Genomic DNA, 17227 nt, shown 5'->3' on the forward strand with positions numbered 1-17227 from the left:
ATCCGTTGTCAGCCTTAATCAGCACCAGTTCTCTCCGTCACTCCACTCTCCAATTCATGGAATCATGGTGTGGAGAGGTAGGATATGACAAAGAAGTGGTTTAGATCCTTTAGGATGGATCGGACATTTCAGAAATTGAAGGGGCATGAGATCGTAGATTGAAGCTCCGGCAATTGTCAACAATAGGCCTACACATTCAGGGGTAATTAGGTAAATAAGTCCCTTTTATGTTCCTTTATGTATATGCATTGGCGGTACCCCGCGGCCCGCGTTAAACGTGCATTTGGATTTTCCGCCTCCTACCTTGGGTGCTTTGAAACCCTTTCTCTACTCTCCCCTTTTACTCTCTTAAGTTGACGAAGTAGACTTTTGCTGCTCGTTTTTCTCCCCCTTCCTTCGATTTCACGGAAAATGTTGAACAATTAGAGCACTTTAAGCTCCATTTAAACCCTATTTTTTCTCTAATTCGGCGTTTACCCTGAAAGTAGTAGAAGAAGAAACTAAACTGAGAAGGAAAACTGAATTATTCAGGTTCTAACGATCGAAAATTTTCTCTGGTTTTCTCATAGATTTGAGGTCAGTGGGCTTGTTGTTGTTGTTATTATTATTATTATTATTATTATTATTATTGCAATATCTGCTTTGATAAGTGTTTTGAAGAATATGAAACAACATATTATAGTCAATTGCTCGTAGTTAATTTTACGGCATCGTTATGTGTTTCTTTTCTCGCTATTTATTTTCAGTAGAATTTTCGGTGAGTGTCTCAAAATACTCGAAAATCGAGAAACTTGTTTCTATTTTCTGGTACTGGTTCACATTGGAAATCTCCTCTGCTATTTATTCCCAGGATTTATTGTTGAATGCGTCTGCAAAACGTGAAACAATAGTTGTACGCTTTTTCATTTGTCTGAAAAATTCACATGGGAAATCTTGCATGTGTGGGAAAAACTATGCTGCCGGAAAGACATGTTACCGGAAGAGCTTTACCAAATCAAAACCTCTTACCGTTTGTTGTCAATTACTTGGTTCTATTATTTTTTAGTAGTTCGGTTTTGCTCTCTCTCTCTCTCTCAAAATGTTTGATATCTCCTTGGAATCCTTATTTCTGGTTATAATCGGATAATCCTTCCTCTCTCCATCCCTGATTTTTGTTTAACACTGGTACCCTCCATGTCTGCGTTACTTTGAGGTCAGGACGGAAATACTGTCTTTCACTATTGAGTGGAAATTTTAGTTAAAAATGCCGGCTAGGTAATTGGCGAAGTGTAGTGGAAAATTTTGGCTGTCACTTTATTGTCATGTTAGCTTTGATTAAACAAGTTATTGTTGCACGCAACTTGCCTTTTTTTTTTATGTGTGTCCAGATGATCAAGAATCACCATTAGTCTTTCTAATTCTACATACGAGAAGGCCTATTCGAAAAATGAGAGCAGAAATGAATAGAATGAGATATTTCTTGGCCCTAATGGTAAAATCCTGGGCTAAAAAGCGTGAGAATGTAAATTTGAGCATAAGAGTGGTCACTTTGTGTAAAATATGTCAAACGATAGGTTCATTTCTAGTCCACCCCTCCCAAGACCAGATAGTTGGGACCAATATTGGATAAAGTCCTTATGTGTGATGGTATGCTCGAACTGATTTTTGACAGATTTAATGTCTCAGGTGCAACCAGTTTTGTGGTAGGTCTTGATTCTATGAACCAACACATGGAAAGTTATGACATTTTGGAATGTCAGTCCCAATAGGGGAAGGAAATGCCATGGCTGAAATAATGTCCATGTCACAACGATTTGGAGTGTGCTAGTTGCTAGTGGCTACTCAGCTTTAAAGAGAATTGGAAAGAGACTGTTTGGTAACCAGGTTGATCAGATCATTTAGATTGATTCCAACATCCAAATTTTTCAACATCCTAGTTGATAGTCTAGCATGAGGTGCAGAGACTCCTTGTGTCGGGGATGGGTGTACCAGGGTAAGAATTGTATCTACTTGCTTATAGAGTAGATGGCCAGCCATGACTGCTGTTGGTCCTTTATTCTATTTGATCAGGGTGGAAGATTTGTGCTCTCTGGTGCATAATGTTTTGAGGCTGCTACACACTAATATATACTTCTAATCTTGTTACGGTCAAGTACCCTTTTGGACCCTTGATCTGATTTTGAGTTCATGTATACAAATTTTGACATGAGACTCTAGAGGATTATCATGTTTACTGAGGAGACATTTCTATTTTCCAAGTCCATGATATGATGACTACAAAATCCATTTTGTTAGCTACAAACTTTGTCTTTTCAATTTTCATATAACCCATTTCAGCTTACCAATGATGGCTAGTTTCTTTGCCACACCAACCAATTTATAGTTTGGCATTTCTTTTTATTCAAAAGCTTCTACAGTCGTATATAAAATTAAAAACTTGCAAATGCACATTCAATGGAAAAAAATGTAGCATACTCTATTATATTCTTTTTTTTTTGTTGATCAGCTATATCCTATCTTGATTTTGTTTCTTTTGTTCTAAAAGTATTTATAAGACATTTCTGTTTTAATTTGCCTTTTGTTGATTGCTGTTGTATCTGTATATGTATTCAGAAAGTTGAATTCCTATCATCAATTTGAAGGCCAGTACATTTCCATCGAAAATTCTTTTAAGACCTCTTTATTCGAACCTAGCCCTTTTTTTTTTCACTAGTGGTAACATAAAGAAGACAAAATCTTATCATATAGAAAAATTATTTGATCCACATGAGAACACAAATTGGTAAACCAGGTTTCAATAGTGTTTGAGGTTTACATAATAAATATAAATTATTGCATGTCTGTTTTTTGAGTAATCTGTTAATTGGTAAGATACTAAGATTGGGTTCGATATTCTAGATAGACCTTGTGAAAATCATTCTAGGGTCTATATGTGAAACATGCTATTTTCTTTTTATAACTTATGAAGAGTTTACAGATTCACATGGTTGTGCTTGGTGTATGCGGCATCCTTCCAGGAGTTCTAGAGGTTTTAACATTGATGCTGGAGCCTTTCATTCAGTAGTTTAAATCTTAGATTTATTTTGAACTTTAATTTGTTAGGAATTCTATTATCCTGTTTTATGAATCACCAAGTGAATCTGGTTAGCCTTCAACAGATGTCCAGTTGTTGAAATTGGGGATTTTGTGCTCAGAGAACATGCCTTTTTGCAAGGTTTCTCCAACATTCTCTACATCATGTGTTAAGTGTAACTTTATTGACCTATTACAAATCTACATATTGGCTTATTGTCCTTTGACGGGTTACTTCATTTTATTATTTTTCTTAGATTTGCATATTAGACCTCCTTGTAGATGTGTTTCTCCATTTTGAGTATTGCAGTCTGGTTCTTTTACCTATTTCAGGCTCTATCACGCTTTCGCAGAAGTAGCTTTGTTTCTGACTTATCATCTTCACAGCTATTTGGGGCTTTATACTCGATTGCAAATTATAGGTCCTGTCTTAAATTTTCAGTTATGGCTGGTGAGACCATCATGAACGTTCCAAATGGAAATGCAAGTATACAGCCTGATCCCAAGAGAACTTTCCAAGTTGTTGTGGCTGCAACTAAAAGTATGGGCATTGGAAAGGATGGGAAACTGCCCTGGAGATTGCCTTCTGACCTTAAATTTTTCAGGGAGGTCACAATGGGTACATCAGATCCTGCGAAAAAGAATGCAGTGATAATGGGTAGGAAAACATGGGAAGGTATTCCTCCTGAGCATCGACCTTTACCTGGTCGCCTTAATGTTGTACTGACTCGGTCTGGAAGCTTTGATATTGCAACTGCTGAGAATGTTGTAATATGTGGAAGCATGTCTTCGGCTTTGGAATTGTTAGCATCTTCTCCTTATTGTCTATCGATAGAGAAAGTGTTTGTTATAGGTGGTGGCCAGATACTAAGGTCAGTATTTTGTTACTTGTCCTAAGATAAGGTTTGTTCTTTAAGATAGATATTTATGTTCTTCAATACAGGGAATCTCTTAATGCACCTGAATGTGATGCCATCCACATCACAGAAATTGAGACAAGCTTCGAATGTGACACATTCATCCCTCCTATTGAGTTATCAGTGTTTCAGCCATGGTACTCATCCTTCCCATTGATAGAAAACAACATTCGATGTTCTTTTGTTACTTATGTTCGTGTGAGGAGATCTGCAGCAGAATATCTTTATCAAGACAATGGGGGGATGTTTGATGGTAATTCAAACAATACTAAATTTGAGATAGAGAAATTCTCCTTTCTGCCAAAGATGATTTTTGAGAGACATGAAGAGTATATGTATCTGAGACTGGTTGAAGATATCATCTCAAATGGCAACCAAAAGGATGACAGAACCGGGACTGGTACCCTTTCAAAATTTGGCTGCCAGGTAATGGTAAACCTAGTCTATTTATTTTGGTTTAGTTTTACTTTGCTCTTGGTGTTTTCTCTAGTTGTGTTTTATGTGTGCACATCAAATTTCTACTAGGCCCATTCATTCAACATTATTGTCTTCCTGTTCTGCAGATGCATTTTAATTTGCGCAAATCTTTTCCGCTTCTTACTACTAAGGTATGAGCTATCTTCCTAAAGATTTTTTCTAATCACAACATGTTGCAGTAATCATTTCTGCTGAGTACATGATTATTTGGCCATTTATCCCTTATCCATGTGTCTTATCATGAGCGAATGATTATTACTGACATGCCTGTTGTTGAACTTTTCTTTCCTTTTTCTGGTCATCATGATCTAATTGAGATATCTAATAAGGAATTTTGTACGGATTTATGTTTTCTAGGTTGTAATTTATGGTTGTCTTTTGGTTCCACAGAAAGTGTTCTGGCGTGGTGTTGTTGAAGAACTTTTGTGGTTCATCAGTGGTTCAACAAATGCAAAGGTAAATTGTAGTTAAACACCTTATTAGATATCTGTGCTTTTTATACATTGTTTTCTACCTTTTCTAAAAAAAAATGCTTGTTTTTTTTTTTCCTTTCTAAAGCTATAAGGTAAAGTGAAGCTTATGGAGGCTAATGATTTGTTTGGTTTTGGAAATCTCAGTGAACGCGGTTTCTTTGATATGCGCTTTATGCATCTTATCAGTTAGTTTTATATATAGCTGAGTCAATAAAGGAAATATTCTTAAATATTAAATATTTATCAGGTTTGGGATCTCCTTTCTTTTCCTTAGAGGTATTTTTAAGTATTAAATATTCTTGGGTTTCAGGTTGACATTTCCATGCTGCTAAGCGGCTTTTTTATTCCTAGTGCTTCCCTATTCTCTGATGAAGTTTCTAGTTGTCCTGGCAAATCAAATAGCTGCTTAGATGATATTTTTATTTCTCTGGTTTCCCTATCATCACCCCAAACATGGAAAATATAACTATTGTATCATAGTGCACCAGTTTACTACCTCAGAATTTTTCTCAGAATGTGTTAAAACATGACTAATAGTTGACGGGCAAAATTTACAGGTTAGGACCAATATAGGAAACATGTTACAAATATTGTAAAAGTTATAGACATGCTGGAAACATCGTAAAATATGTGAAAATATAGAATGATATTTTATGAAATGATAAAATAAGCATAGGTACACCTTTCTAGATAGATTATTATCTTGTTCCAAGCCATCGAACAAAGCTAAGAAGCTAAGGTTAACGACAAAATAATACTATGCAAAGTTCTGTAAACTTTAGGAGTCAAGACTACATGATAGAGTGAGTTCAAGCAAACCTTAAACTCAAAGAAAGTGCAAATTATTCCAATAGATCAACCAAATAATCTATTATGAAAACAAAAGCTAAGATTTAATTTCATGTCTAAAAGGAATTTTAAGCTGGTTTAAAGTGGTAATCATGTCCATTAGTTGGACATCATTACTCCACATGTCTACAATGTTGTTTTTGTACTCCACATAGCACTGGTGGTTTTCACTGGAGAATGTTTCAATTCCAGTAATACTATCGGTAGCCATGGAAATGGAAATACATCATGTAAATATTAGGAAATATATGGGCATTTTAAACCATGGTTTGCCTTTTTGGTATGTACGCACTGCCACATGCACTCAGACCTCACAAAAAGGTTTGTATTTTTAATGTTATGTCAATAGAGGGATTACTACTATATTTATGCCATTAAAGTTAAAATGTCTTATTATTTTTGGCATTTCTGTACTTATGATAAAACTAGTTAACGAATTTCTTCAATTTCACGATCCTCTATACATCTTCTCCATCATTTCTAGCTTCTTTTTTCTGCCTTTTCTTCCGACTCTTATAATGGTGGGGAGGTTAATTATGGTTACATCACTTGACAACATTCCATTATATGAGCATTTATTCAGGGAAGCTCCTTTAGTTTAACTTCTAGTTTGTGATGGCAGTGGATCATCTACTGAAATATTTTATTGCCAACAGGTTTTACAGGAAAAAGGCATTCACATTTGGGATGGCAATGCGTCCAGAGACTACCTTGACAGGCAAAAATACTAGGCTATTAAACCTTGTTTTAGGAAATTTAAGAACTACTTCATTGATTCAAATGTGACTAACTTCTTATTTTGATGCTGAGCTATAGGACATCTTAAGTTCTTAATGTCATAAATGCAGATCTAACTGACAGGTTTTGCATTCTCTCACAGCATTGGTTTGACAGATAGGGAAGAGGGTGACTTGGGGCCTATATATGGCTTTCAGTGGAGACACCATGGTGCCAGGTAAAGGAACATCTACTATCTTATCAGATAATCTATATCCCCACTTCTCTATTAGGATTGGCATCATTTGTTGAAACATGAGATTGTTGTTTGGTTTCCAATCTCTTTAAGTATAAGTAATTGGATAACACCACAAGATGATTTCCAAAACTCCAGAAGGGTGGTTTGCTAATTGCCTATAAGAAGGGTTTTATGCATCAGTTCTTTCACATTATAACAAGTATTTTTTTCCTCTCTTCTGTCCACAAGACCAGACATGTAAAGATGAATGCAACTTTAATTAATCACTTAATCTCTGTAAGTCTATTCTTGCGATTCCCTCAACCATTTCTTCCTCTAGTATCTTTCCTTATTACTGCTAAATAAACTGTCGCCACTAGGAAAAGAGTTGGTGGTAGCAGGTTCTCTCTTCTCCACCAGGAAAGAAGGCCACTAATAAGGCAGTGGGAAGCAACTATATAAGAATTGAAGGTGGTCATATTCTGGTATCTGCCATTTGATATGTGCCTTGGGAGAATTCGCCCCTAAAAGCTAGCTGTTAGAGGGAGGGAACCCAAGCACATATATACCACACAACAACAGTACCCCATACTACCGATGTGGGATATCTCACATTAGCATCCCATACTACTAACGTGGGACAAATGGATCACAACATCCCACCACGCTCTTTGCAGTCCCGGTGCCCACGCAAGTTGGCTTTGCACTAGTCCACCTAGTCCCAGCCAAACACTGCAATACCGACGTTACCACCTGCGCTGCACGACTGCAACTGGGAGGCATGGTGTAGGCTCTGATACCATTTGATACATGCCTTAGGAGAACTCACCTGTTAGAGGGAACCCAAGCACATATATACCACATAACAGTATCCCTTACCACCGTTGTGGGATATCTCACTTCTCACATTAGCATCCTATACTACCAACGTGGGACAAACGGATCACAACATTACACCTACAGATCTAGGTTTAGTAATCCAAAAGTACTTCTATGGAATGAGGACAAAGTAATAAATGTGAATCATGTGATACATAAATGTAATTGCATGAAGGTGCTCTTAGCCTATCATAGGAGAAGACTCGTTCAATAAGATGCAAATGACATCTCATGCAGTCACTATTGCTAACAAACATGCAACCACAATCATATCTATAAACAGAAGGCAACATATGAAGCAACCTTGAGATTAAAGCAGGTTTCCTGAAGCAATTGAAGCCCTTTAAGAAGAAATGGAATATAAGAGGAAGATGAAGCTCTAATAGTATTTTCAGTTAAATCAAGACTCAAGAGGTTGATAAAAAAAATAAAGAAACAAACAATAACAAGATCCACTGAAAGTCCGAAGAGAAGAAGGTTAAAAGGTTGAACTAAGGTTTTTTTTGGTTTGTTAAAGGATTAAATTAACAGTTTTATGATTATTCTAACATTTAGGATATGGATGTATATAACCTAGAAAAATAGGGGAATGATGCAAATTTAAGGGGGAGCACAGAAAGCTCCTAAAACATGGGAGTGCAGAGGACTGAAAAAAATGGGAGCACAAAGGGGGAAGGGTAAAAAGGATGGGTTAAAAATGGAATCCTGTGAGTAATACACATGAATTTCATGTGCCTCCTGTTTAACATGCCATTTGTTCTGTTTAACCTTCATTCATTCCATTTGGATGGTTCCTCATCTGGGGCTCTATTTTGCAGGTATACCAACATGCATGCTGACTACAGTGGTCAAGGATTTGATCAGTTGTTGGATGTTATCGACAAAATCAAGAATAAGCCAGATGACCGGCGAATTATTCTCTCAGCTTGGAATCCTTCTGATCTTAAATTGATGGCACTTCCACCTTGCCACATGTTTGCACAGGTTAGCAATGGGTTGCTTCATTTTTTGTGTCTTTGCTATTTCTATTCCTATTGAATTATATGTGTTATTATTATTATTATTTCTTTTTTGCAGTTTTATGTGGTCAATGGGGAGTTATCTTGTCAAATGTATCAGCGCTCTGCTGACATGGGTCTTGGTGTGCCATTTAACATTGCATCTTATGCTCTCCTAACATGCATGATTGCTCATGTTTGTGGTATGCACCTGTCCCTGCAACTACAGTCCAGCTTTGTGCAAATGGGCACTTTGGATGCATAATATCTTGATGGAATACATTGGCATTTGATTAGGTGTCAACATAAAATGTTTTTGGTTCTGTGTACTATGGGGATCTATTTGCACTGGTTAAAGTTTTAATGGAAATGTTGTTTTATAATGTTTTCAGAAATCATAAGGTGGCTACTCATGGTGTGGTATTTGATTTTGAGAGCTCATACTGTGTTATGAACAATATGTTATTTTCATATAGAATGGCAAAAGATTAAAAAAAGAAATGGGTTTATTTGGGAGGCAAGATAGTCTACCTGTAGATGATACCTTCTTGGCCAATATTCATTAGACCTGATTGCACTTTTCCTCACAAATGTAAAACTTCTCATGGCATTTTCCTCTCTAAGAAGTTTTCCTTTGGAGCTTTTATTGGAGAGCTCTACCCCTGTCATTTGGTTCTGTATGTGAACATCAAATGGTGTAGGGGTTTCATGTGGATGGTCTCTCTCTCTTTCTCTCTCTCTCTCTCTCTCATATGTGTGTGGAACTGATCCTCTCTGGTCTCTGAACAGTTCAACCATCTTGTCCACTGATTTCCAGAAAGTGTAATTTTGCACTGCATCCTGGTATCATATACTGGAGGAATCCACTTCATAGATTTGGTGGACACCAATACTTCAACAAATCATAGATGTGCAATCCTGGGGGGTCCTACTTTCCTGAAGTGGGCAGTGGACTATTAAAACAATAATTTTATGCATATCCTTTTTTGTTATAAAATATTATCAGTTGGGATATATAAATATAGTTGCAAAAAAGTATGGAAACAATGAGGATATGGTATTTACTTTTTTTTTTTTAATTTCTCACTGTACTTGGGGTTACGTTTTCTTTCCACTTTTCTTGGTAGTGGTTTGTTTTCTGCATGACATCATACTACTATCATCTCTCTCTTTAACAGGTTATGTTGTTTCTCTTTTCTCCTATACAGATCTTATTCCTGGTGATTTCATCCATGTTATTGGGGATGCTCATGTTTATAGAACTCATGTTAGACCTTTGCAGGAACAGCTTCAAAAACTTCCTAAACCTTTCCCAGTAAGTATGCTGGAGTAAAAAGAAATTAGTTGTTTTTTCTTTGGTCTATTATTTTAAAGCTGTTTAATTTCCTTTTTCTTTGATTTCTCATTATTCTTTTGTATCCTCTTACCATTGCAATACAGATTCTGAAGATCAATCCTCACAAGAAAGACATAGATAGTTTTGTGGCTACTGATTTCAAACTTGTAGGTTATGATCCTCACCAGAAAATAGAAATGAAAATGGCTGTATAGAGATCCTACCTTGAGGGTCCACCTAAACAGATTTTAGAGGTTATTCACCCCCTTCATCAAGATTGTTGTTAGTATTTTAGGTAAGTCGTTTGTTTGCTTTTTTAATACCGTCTTACATTCTTCTGGTGTATAGTTTTTGTGCATTATAACTTAAATGAGCTGTGCTAAACACCAGTTTTCAAGGCATTGTGCCACTCGGGTTATGCAGCATTTCCATGTGGTTATTTTTGGAAACGACATGGAAAACATGTATTCTTTGTAATGCAATACCTATTGTTGCCCAGCCCCATAATATAATAGCTTTTTTTTTTCTGATAAATATTTATAATGTAATAATTCTTAACTGTCCATACCATAACCTGTTTTTAGTGTATCAACTTTATGTAGAAGGAACATTTATTTAGAAAACAGTTTAGGGACAAAGTTTGTTCTATTGGGATCTGTGAATATCTCGGGACAAAAATCAATCTGATAAGATGATCTTGACCATCCATCACATTGGCATGTTGAACAGAACAGAGTTATTTTTTATTTTTTGAGAAGGTGGTAACTTTCATTAGAACAAAAAGGGAAGGAATTACAAGATGAATTCCATAGGGACTGATTCTGTTCTGCTTCTAAAGGGTTCGATAATTTGGGTTAGTCTTCTTAAGACTGGGCTTATGCTTACTCTTTGGGCCATGTTTAGTATTCCTTTCATTGTTTCAAATTCTCTTAATAAGAGGCCTTGTTTCTTGGGAGGGGTAGACTGGATATGGACCTAACCTTCAGCATTTTTTTCTCCAGTAGGCAACCTTCTTCTTGTAGTGCCCTAAGACTTCATATTAGGGCACTACTACATTTCCATCAAGTATTTACTGGGTCAAGTATCTATCTATCTATCTATTTATCTATACCTGTGTTCAATGTTAAGTTAAAATCTTATGATTTACAATGGTTTCGATTTGAATCTTATGTCCAAATCCTTTTCTGCAAAAATCTTGTGATTTTTGTTTGAATCCTACAACTTGAATCATAAATATTTTGATTTATACGATTCTTGCGATTCAAATTAATTCAATTAAGAGTTAATTCTCTACTTTATTGTTTTATTTTGTTAATATTTAGTTTTGACAAGGGTGACTTGTTTTAAGGACGTTACTAGAAATTGGCTTATTTAGGTTATTTAAGACCACACATTGAATTTATTTTCCATCATATGTAGGATAAAGAATCATTGTTTGTGGATTATTTGACTTTCAGGTCAATTTGAATATATCATATTAGACTTCTATTGTTAAGCTGTAAATTCTATTGATTTAGGTACATGCATGGTAGATATGGATTAAAAATAGGGTAGAATCAAGTTTCTATATGTATATATTTTGCCTTTTATCATATCTATATTTAATTTTGACTACTTTTTAAAAGTTAGAAATAATCTTACGATTTATGATACAATTAACGATTTGATTCATTTTTCTCTACGATTTACTATACAATTACGATTTTCAGAATATTGCTTGCATTTAGATCTGGAATTTAGAAATTTTTTCATTGTTATCCAACTAAGATAGCTTTTACAATTTCATTGGTATTTAGTTTTATTTTTGCATATGTGAATCATTGAGTTAAACCCGGTATGTGCCTAATTGAAAGCAGTTATTCCTTAATAATTAAATTTCTCCTTTTAATGTCTCCAGGCACAAGTAGAGGAGGTTTGGTCAATGTAGAGTTCTGTTGAAGGAATGGCTGGTTGTTTTTACCTCAACCTTATTCCAATTCGTGGGATCCTTTTACTTCCCACCTAAAACTATGGCTTGAAGATGATTTAGGATTTTTCCTTGTTGTATGTTTAATACTCTTAACATGAAGCAGTTGCTTCTGGTCTTTTCTAGTCTTTTCCCCTAAATATGTAGCCCAGTGCCCAGACTTGGTTACATGCCGTAATTCTGCATGTATGGATGTTTTTAGGTCATCTAGATTTCGTTTTCATTTCACTCTTTTTCTGGTCTTATGTAACTAATAACTGATACAAGCTTGAAACTAATAGAGAAAGAACTTGGGTGTACAGCATATATTAACTGTGAGGTTAGGAATCTACTGTTAGGTTTCATCTTCTTCGCAATAAAACTAAATGGTTCTACCTTTTGTCGGCCTATCGTTTTCATCTGATTAGATTGAAAAATGAACTAGCAAAGTGGTTTTCCTGGTAAAAACCCCATGTTTGCTGTGTATTTTGCATAAAAATGTGATTTCTTTCAAAATCATAGCATATAAGGGCAACTTTTGGGATTTAATTTAATATCAATTTAAAGTAATATATTTAAAAAAATTTTAAAAATAAGTTAACTTTTTAAAAATAATATTTACAAAGGGCAAAAACACTGTTCATCTTCTTCCCATTTGTTTAACAGAGCCGTCGCCCGCCGCCATTTGTCACCGTTCGCCACCACCATCCACCGCCGCCACCGCCTTTGGCAACATTGCCGGAGGTGGCCGAAGGCAGAGGTGGCGGTGGTGGCACTGATGGTTTCTCTATCCAACGCCGCCACCTCCGCCTCCGCTTCTGGCAACGTTGCTAGAGATGGGTGGAGGCAGAGGTGGTGGCAGCGGTGCTGGTGGTTTCTCTGTCCAACGCTGCCACCTCTGCCTCCGGCAACGTTGCTGGAGATGGGTGGAGACAAGTGGCGGTGGCGACGGGTAGAGGAATGACCACCAGTGCCGCCACTGCCACCTCTACCTTCGGCAACGTTGCTGGAGGTGGCAGCGGTGGCGGGTGGCGGTGGGCGGCGGCTCTGTTAAACAAATGGGAAGAATAAAATGAACAGTAATTTTGCATTTTTATTGATATTATTTTTAAAAATTAATCTATTTTTGAAAATTTTTAAATATATTACTTTTATTGATATTAAACCCCAAAATTGCCCTTATATGCTATTACCCCATCATTTTACCAAGTGACAATAATGATCATTGATGTAATGGTGGTGGTGGTGATGATGCCTAGTTATCAATGCAACACCTAGGCTTCAAAGTTTTAGGTCTGCTGTGCTTTGCCTGGTACTTCACATGGATTGTGCTAAATTTGGGTGTGTTACGCTACATGATATAATATTTGTACAAAGAGCAAAAGAGATGAAATCATATTTCCAAAAGGCCATTTTTCAGTTCGAAGAATCATAAAGTTGTGGACTATGAACCTATAACAATTCAACTATGGTAGCCTTCATAAGAGGCTTCTGCCTCATTCAATCTCTTGCCCTATGAGCAAAACTAGTTTGCATCTTCCTCTCCCATGGATTCATGGTCTTGACTCTTGATGGATGTCTAGATGGGGTGTAATGCGAACTAATCTTCCATGTTTCTATTTCGACTGTCAAAAGTCAATTCAATTCGGATCTGCTCTTCACAGAACGTGTGCCCCACACTGACTTCACAGCACGTTTCAGCTGTGTATTGAGAACATTTTTCCACAGAGCGCGCCTCACACGACCTTACAGCTTGGTTCAATTGTGCATCCAGTAACTGTAAATTTTTATGCATGGGGAGATATCGCATGGCTGAAACGTGTTGTGAGGTGAACTCGCAGTACATACTACCTAGGAGACCTGTTGCAGGCAGGGAATTGAAAGTTGAGAGGGCCTACTGCTTCAGTCTGATTCTCTTCACAGTACAAGAATTTGGGGCTTGGAGCAGGCAAGGGCAAACCAAAGAGGAGCGATCTGTTAACTTTCATGCTAAAAAATATACCTTTCTTTAATCAATTTTATTTTACATGATTTTAGAATTTAAGACCCACTTAGAATCACTAAAAGCACTTCCGTTCTGTCACTATATTCTGATAAATACACAATGCACACTAATATTGCTTTTCTTTACTACTTCTTTCTCTTTTTCTCAACTCCATCCTCAATCTCTTGCCGTTCCTTTTCTTGAATATCATCTTCTTTTACAACTTCAGCGTCAGTTTTATTACCTTCCGTCTTCTTCCTTCGGAGGAATCTAGTCAGCCCTGCCAAGGCAATTTCTGCATCATCACTCTTCATGAGCTCTTCAGCAACTTCTGCTGGCGTGGCATCCACCTCCATTCTTCGATTTCTACGAAGAGACAGTGATCAGATATTCCGAGGTAGTTAGACGCGAGTTGCTTGAATCCACAAAGGGTACAGTAAGACATGTGTATGTGCATATCCATTCGGTCTTGCAGAGTCCAACCGATCTTTATGATTGGTCGTCAACACGATGATCCTCTCATCTCCACAGCTTGACCACAGCCCATCAATGAAATTGAGCAAACCCGATAATGTCAACTGTGGTGCAAAAAGGGGGAAAAAACAATTTAGAAAGAAGAAAAACAGAAACCACCTGAAGATTATGAACATCTGTATCTTGTAGTAGTCAAGTCTCTCTGTCTCTCTGCAGTGTGGAATTCTTTCGTTGTTTTCCGATTTTGCAATTCGACCCTGCAGTCAATATCCTCGATCACGAGTATTGATCGATTGGTTGTTGAATGTTGATGTGAGCAGCTTCTGAGTTCTGAGTTGCCATGCAGATTGGTGAGCTCCCAAGTCATAGATGTCGTAGTTGAGATAATTGGCCATGGCTGCAATCAAGCTGGACTTTCCGATTCCAGGAGGGACATACAACAGATACCCACGTTTCCAAACCTTCCCCACTTTCCTATAGAACTCCCTTCTCTTCACAACCCTCGCCAGATCCTCCATCACTTCCTTCTTGAGCATTGAATCCATGGCCAATGTGTCAAAAGTTGCCGGGTGATTGAGGTTAACCGATACCCAAGCACAGCTGCCTAGAGAATGCAACTTAACGATTTTGTTTTCTTCTTTGATGACTTCTGATTTCTTCAGCATGCAAGGCAGCATGAATTCATCACCTTTTCCTTGTGTTTCTTATGGAAACTGAGCTCGAAGAATCTCTTTTAGGATGATTGGTAAGTTGAATAATCATCAAAGTGAACACGACTAGCCTTACCTGTCTCGGTACAGATGAATTTCCATTCAGTTGAATCCCTTGGAAGACTTCAACAATCTCCTCACCTGCTTCAATGCCAACGGATAAGTTCTTCTCTGCTTGGGCTTTACCCACCTTCAGCCTATTAACGGAGGGGGTTATCTTGGTGGGTAAGTGCAATTTCTGAGGCCTCGAAGATGTCGTTGATGGAGCAACCCCCATGATCATACTCGTCGATGAGGAGGGTGATCAGTTAGAAGAGCAATAGCTGCACAGGGCTCCAAGGATGGAGGAGATTTTGTCCTGTAGCTGTTAAGGTATCGTTGTTCGGATTTCACTGGCCATGGTTCGAACGAGCATCATCGATGTTGCAAGGGCCGTATAGGCAGAAAACAGTGTAGTTGTTGCAGGAAATCTGGTAAGAAGCGTAGACATGTTTAGATATGAAAGCTTTGGAGACAAAGAAACCGAGTGGGATGATTGAATGATTTATTGCTACGGTTGTGTGGGTTGTAGTTGAGAACCAACCTTCCTGTAAGTGGATTTTATAGGGTGCAGGCAAAAGCTTCCATAGGAAGACGAGTACATTTGAATGTGATAGTGTTCATGAATACTGGTCGGTCGTGGTCAACATCACAAACCCTTTGTTCTGGAAAAGGGAAGGACATGTCAACCCGCTTAAGATTGTCGTTAGCGGCCCAAAAAAATTTATCGTTTGAGGATTCTAAGGGTCTACTTGCAACTATGTCAGGGGACGTAAATCGTGATTGCAATTATCAAACTTCAGCCTGGGAAGTTTCAGCAACAGCCATAAACTTCAGGAAGGTTTCGGCATTTTATCCACTCTAATCGTGCTTGAAGACATTAATAATGCCTAGATTAGAAACCTAAAGGTAGGGGATGGTTGGTATCGTTGGCATTTATCTGCTAAATGTTTTGTACAAATTAAAATTGAGACAAAATCTGGTTTAAACATTTTATGGCAACTCGGCGCTATTAGATGTTACTAGGTGCCACATGTGCCAAACAGTAAAAAATAAAGGACTGCGGGATCTCCTGCCCACCAGATACTACAGTTGTACATTGGGAATATCTTCTCATAATTGGTAAGATATAAATACTGAAGATGTTAGCTAGGATTCTTGTGAGCTGGAGATCCGAGCTCTAAAAAAAGACCCTTGGAAATGAAAAATGTTATTTTTGGCATTAATGATTTACATTTAAATAGAAACAAATGTTTATCAATTAAAAGGCTCAACCAAATAACGAATTGGGGATTTTTGTACTAAAAACCTGCTGAACTGGTGCCGTCGTTCCAAAACGCCATATATACCAAACATCATCCAGTTGGCGAATCATCAGACTGAAAATGCACTAATCCAATTTAACGGGTCAATGCAATTCAACTTGGACCAACAAAAAATTAGATTACTGAAAACACTATTTTTTCACAGAAAAAAAATGTCATATTTCACCAGTTTGAAGAATGATGATTGAGAAACCATTAATCTCTATGAAACTCTCTATGAGGAATAATTTGGTCATGAAAACTCTGCCCATGTTAGTGATATTTTTTCGGGTTCTAGAAATATTTTACTTGTCATGCAGCGATGTTTGATCATCCTCATTTAGCGAATTCATAATACCAAGGAGTTTTTTTTTTTGGTTGGTAAAGCATAGGAAGGAGATGAACGATATGAAAATATGCATTGACAAAGGGGAAGTAGTTTCTGAAAACATAGGGAAGGTCAGTGAAATTTACTCAAAAGAGCAAAGAAATGATATTCAATGGGAATTGGGAAAACAACCATTTCCCTTGTTTGTTTACTTAGTATTTCACATGGAAAACAAATCTGAATATTGGAATAGCGTACGAGTGCGGCAATGCAAGATATGAGTTGAGAGGACCAATCTCTGATGAATGATGCCTTGTATGCGAATTACCAAAAAAAAAAAGAGAAAATTGTTGCTTTTCCTGATGTGGCAATTGTTTGTGTTTTTAAAAACCAAAGCATTCATATTGGTAAGTGTTGCCGTGCGGATTGGCCGAGGGCAACGAGATAAATTCACTCTTTAGGTTTCGAGTGTTAGCCGAGGACCTCGGGGCCTCGGAAAAGGTTCGCT

The 17227-nt window shown here is 37.2% G+C and overlaps 1 protein-coding gene and 1 pseudogene across 5 annotated transcripts; one reads left to right on the forward strand and one right to left on the reverse strand.

Annotated features, from left to right (window-relative positions):
- Positions 1 to 258: 258 nt before the first annotated feature.
- LOC104595633 (putative bifunctional dihydrofolate reductase-thymidylate synthase) lies at positions 259 to 12207 on the forward strand. Of its 4 annotated transcripts, none has more exons than XM_010256447.3 (13): positions 259 to 576; positions 3138 to 3220; positions 3385 to 3923; positions 3995 to 4394; positions 4532 to 4576; positions 4836 to 4901; positions 6424 to 6485; positions 6648 to 6722; positions 8420 to 8585; positions 8679 to 8802; positions 9808 to 9914; positions 10040 to 10230; positions 11833 to 12207. In XM_010256447.3, the coding sequence occupies exons 2-12, from the start codon at positions 3179 to 3181 to the stop codon at positions 10148 to 10150; spliced, it is 1737 nt and encodes a 578-aa protein (XP_010254749.1). In that variant the 5' UTR covers positions 259 to 576; positions 3138 to 3178; the 3' UTR covers positions 10151 to 10230; positions 11833 to 12207. The 4 variants fall into 4 exon arrangements, with proteins under 4 accessions (XP_010254749.1, XP_010254752.1, XP_010254750.1 ...); XM_010256448.3 differs by having other exon boundaries at positions 260 to 576; positions 3138 to 3193; XM_010256450.3 differs by lacking the exon at positions 3138 to 3220 and having other exon boundaries at positions 3494 to 3923.
- LOC104595930 (protein HYPER-SENSITIVITY-RELATED 4 pseudogene) lies at positions 11831 to 16143 on the reverse strand (annotated as a pseudogene). The gene is made up of 3 exons (XR_016076381.1): positions 15429 to 16143; positions 14542 to 15371; positions 11831 to 14449 (listed from the first exon to the last, which is right to left on the reverse strand). The product of XR_016076381.1 is annotated as a protein HYPER-SENSITIVITY-RELATED 4 pseudogene (transcript).
- Positions 16144 to 17227: the final 1084 nt, after the last annotated feature.

This window comes from Nelumbo nucifera, chromosome 5 (genome assembly GCF_055504915.1).
Source record: "Nelumbo nucifera cultivar China Antique chromosome 5, China Antique-T2T, whole genome shotgun sequence".
Taxonomy (NCBI): Eukaryota; Viridiplantae; Streptophyta; class Magnoliopsida; order Proteales; family Nelumbonaceae; genus Nelumbo; species Nelumbo nucifera.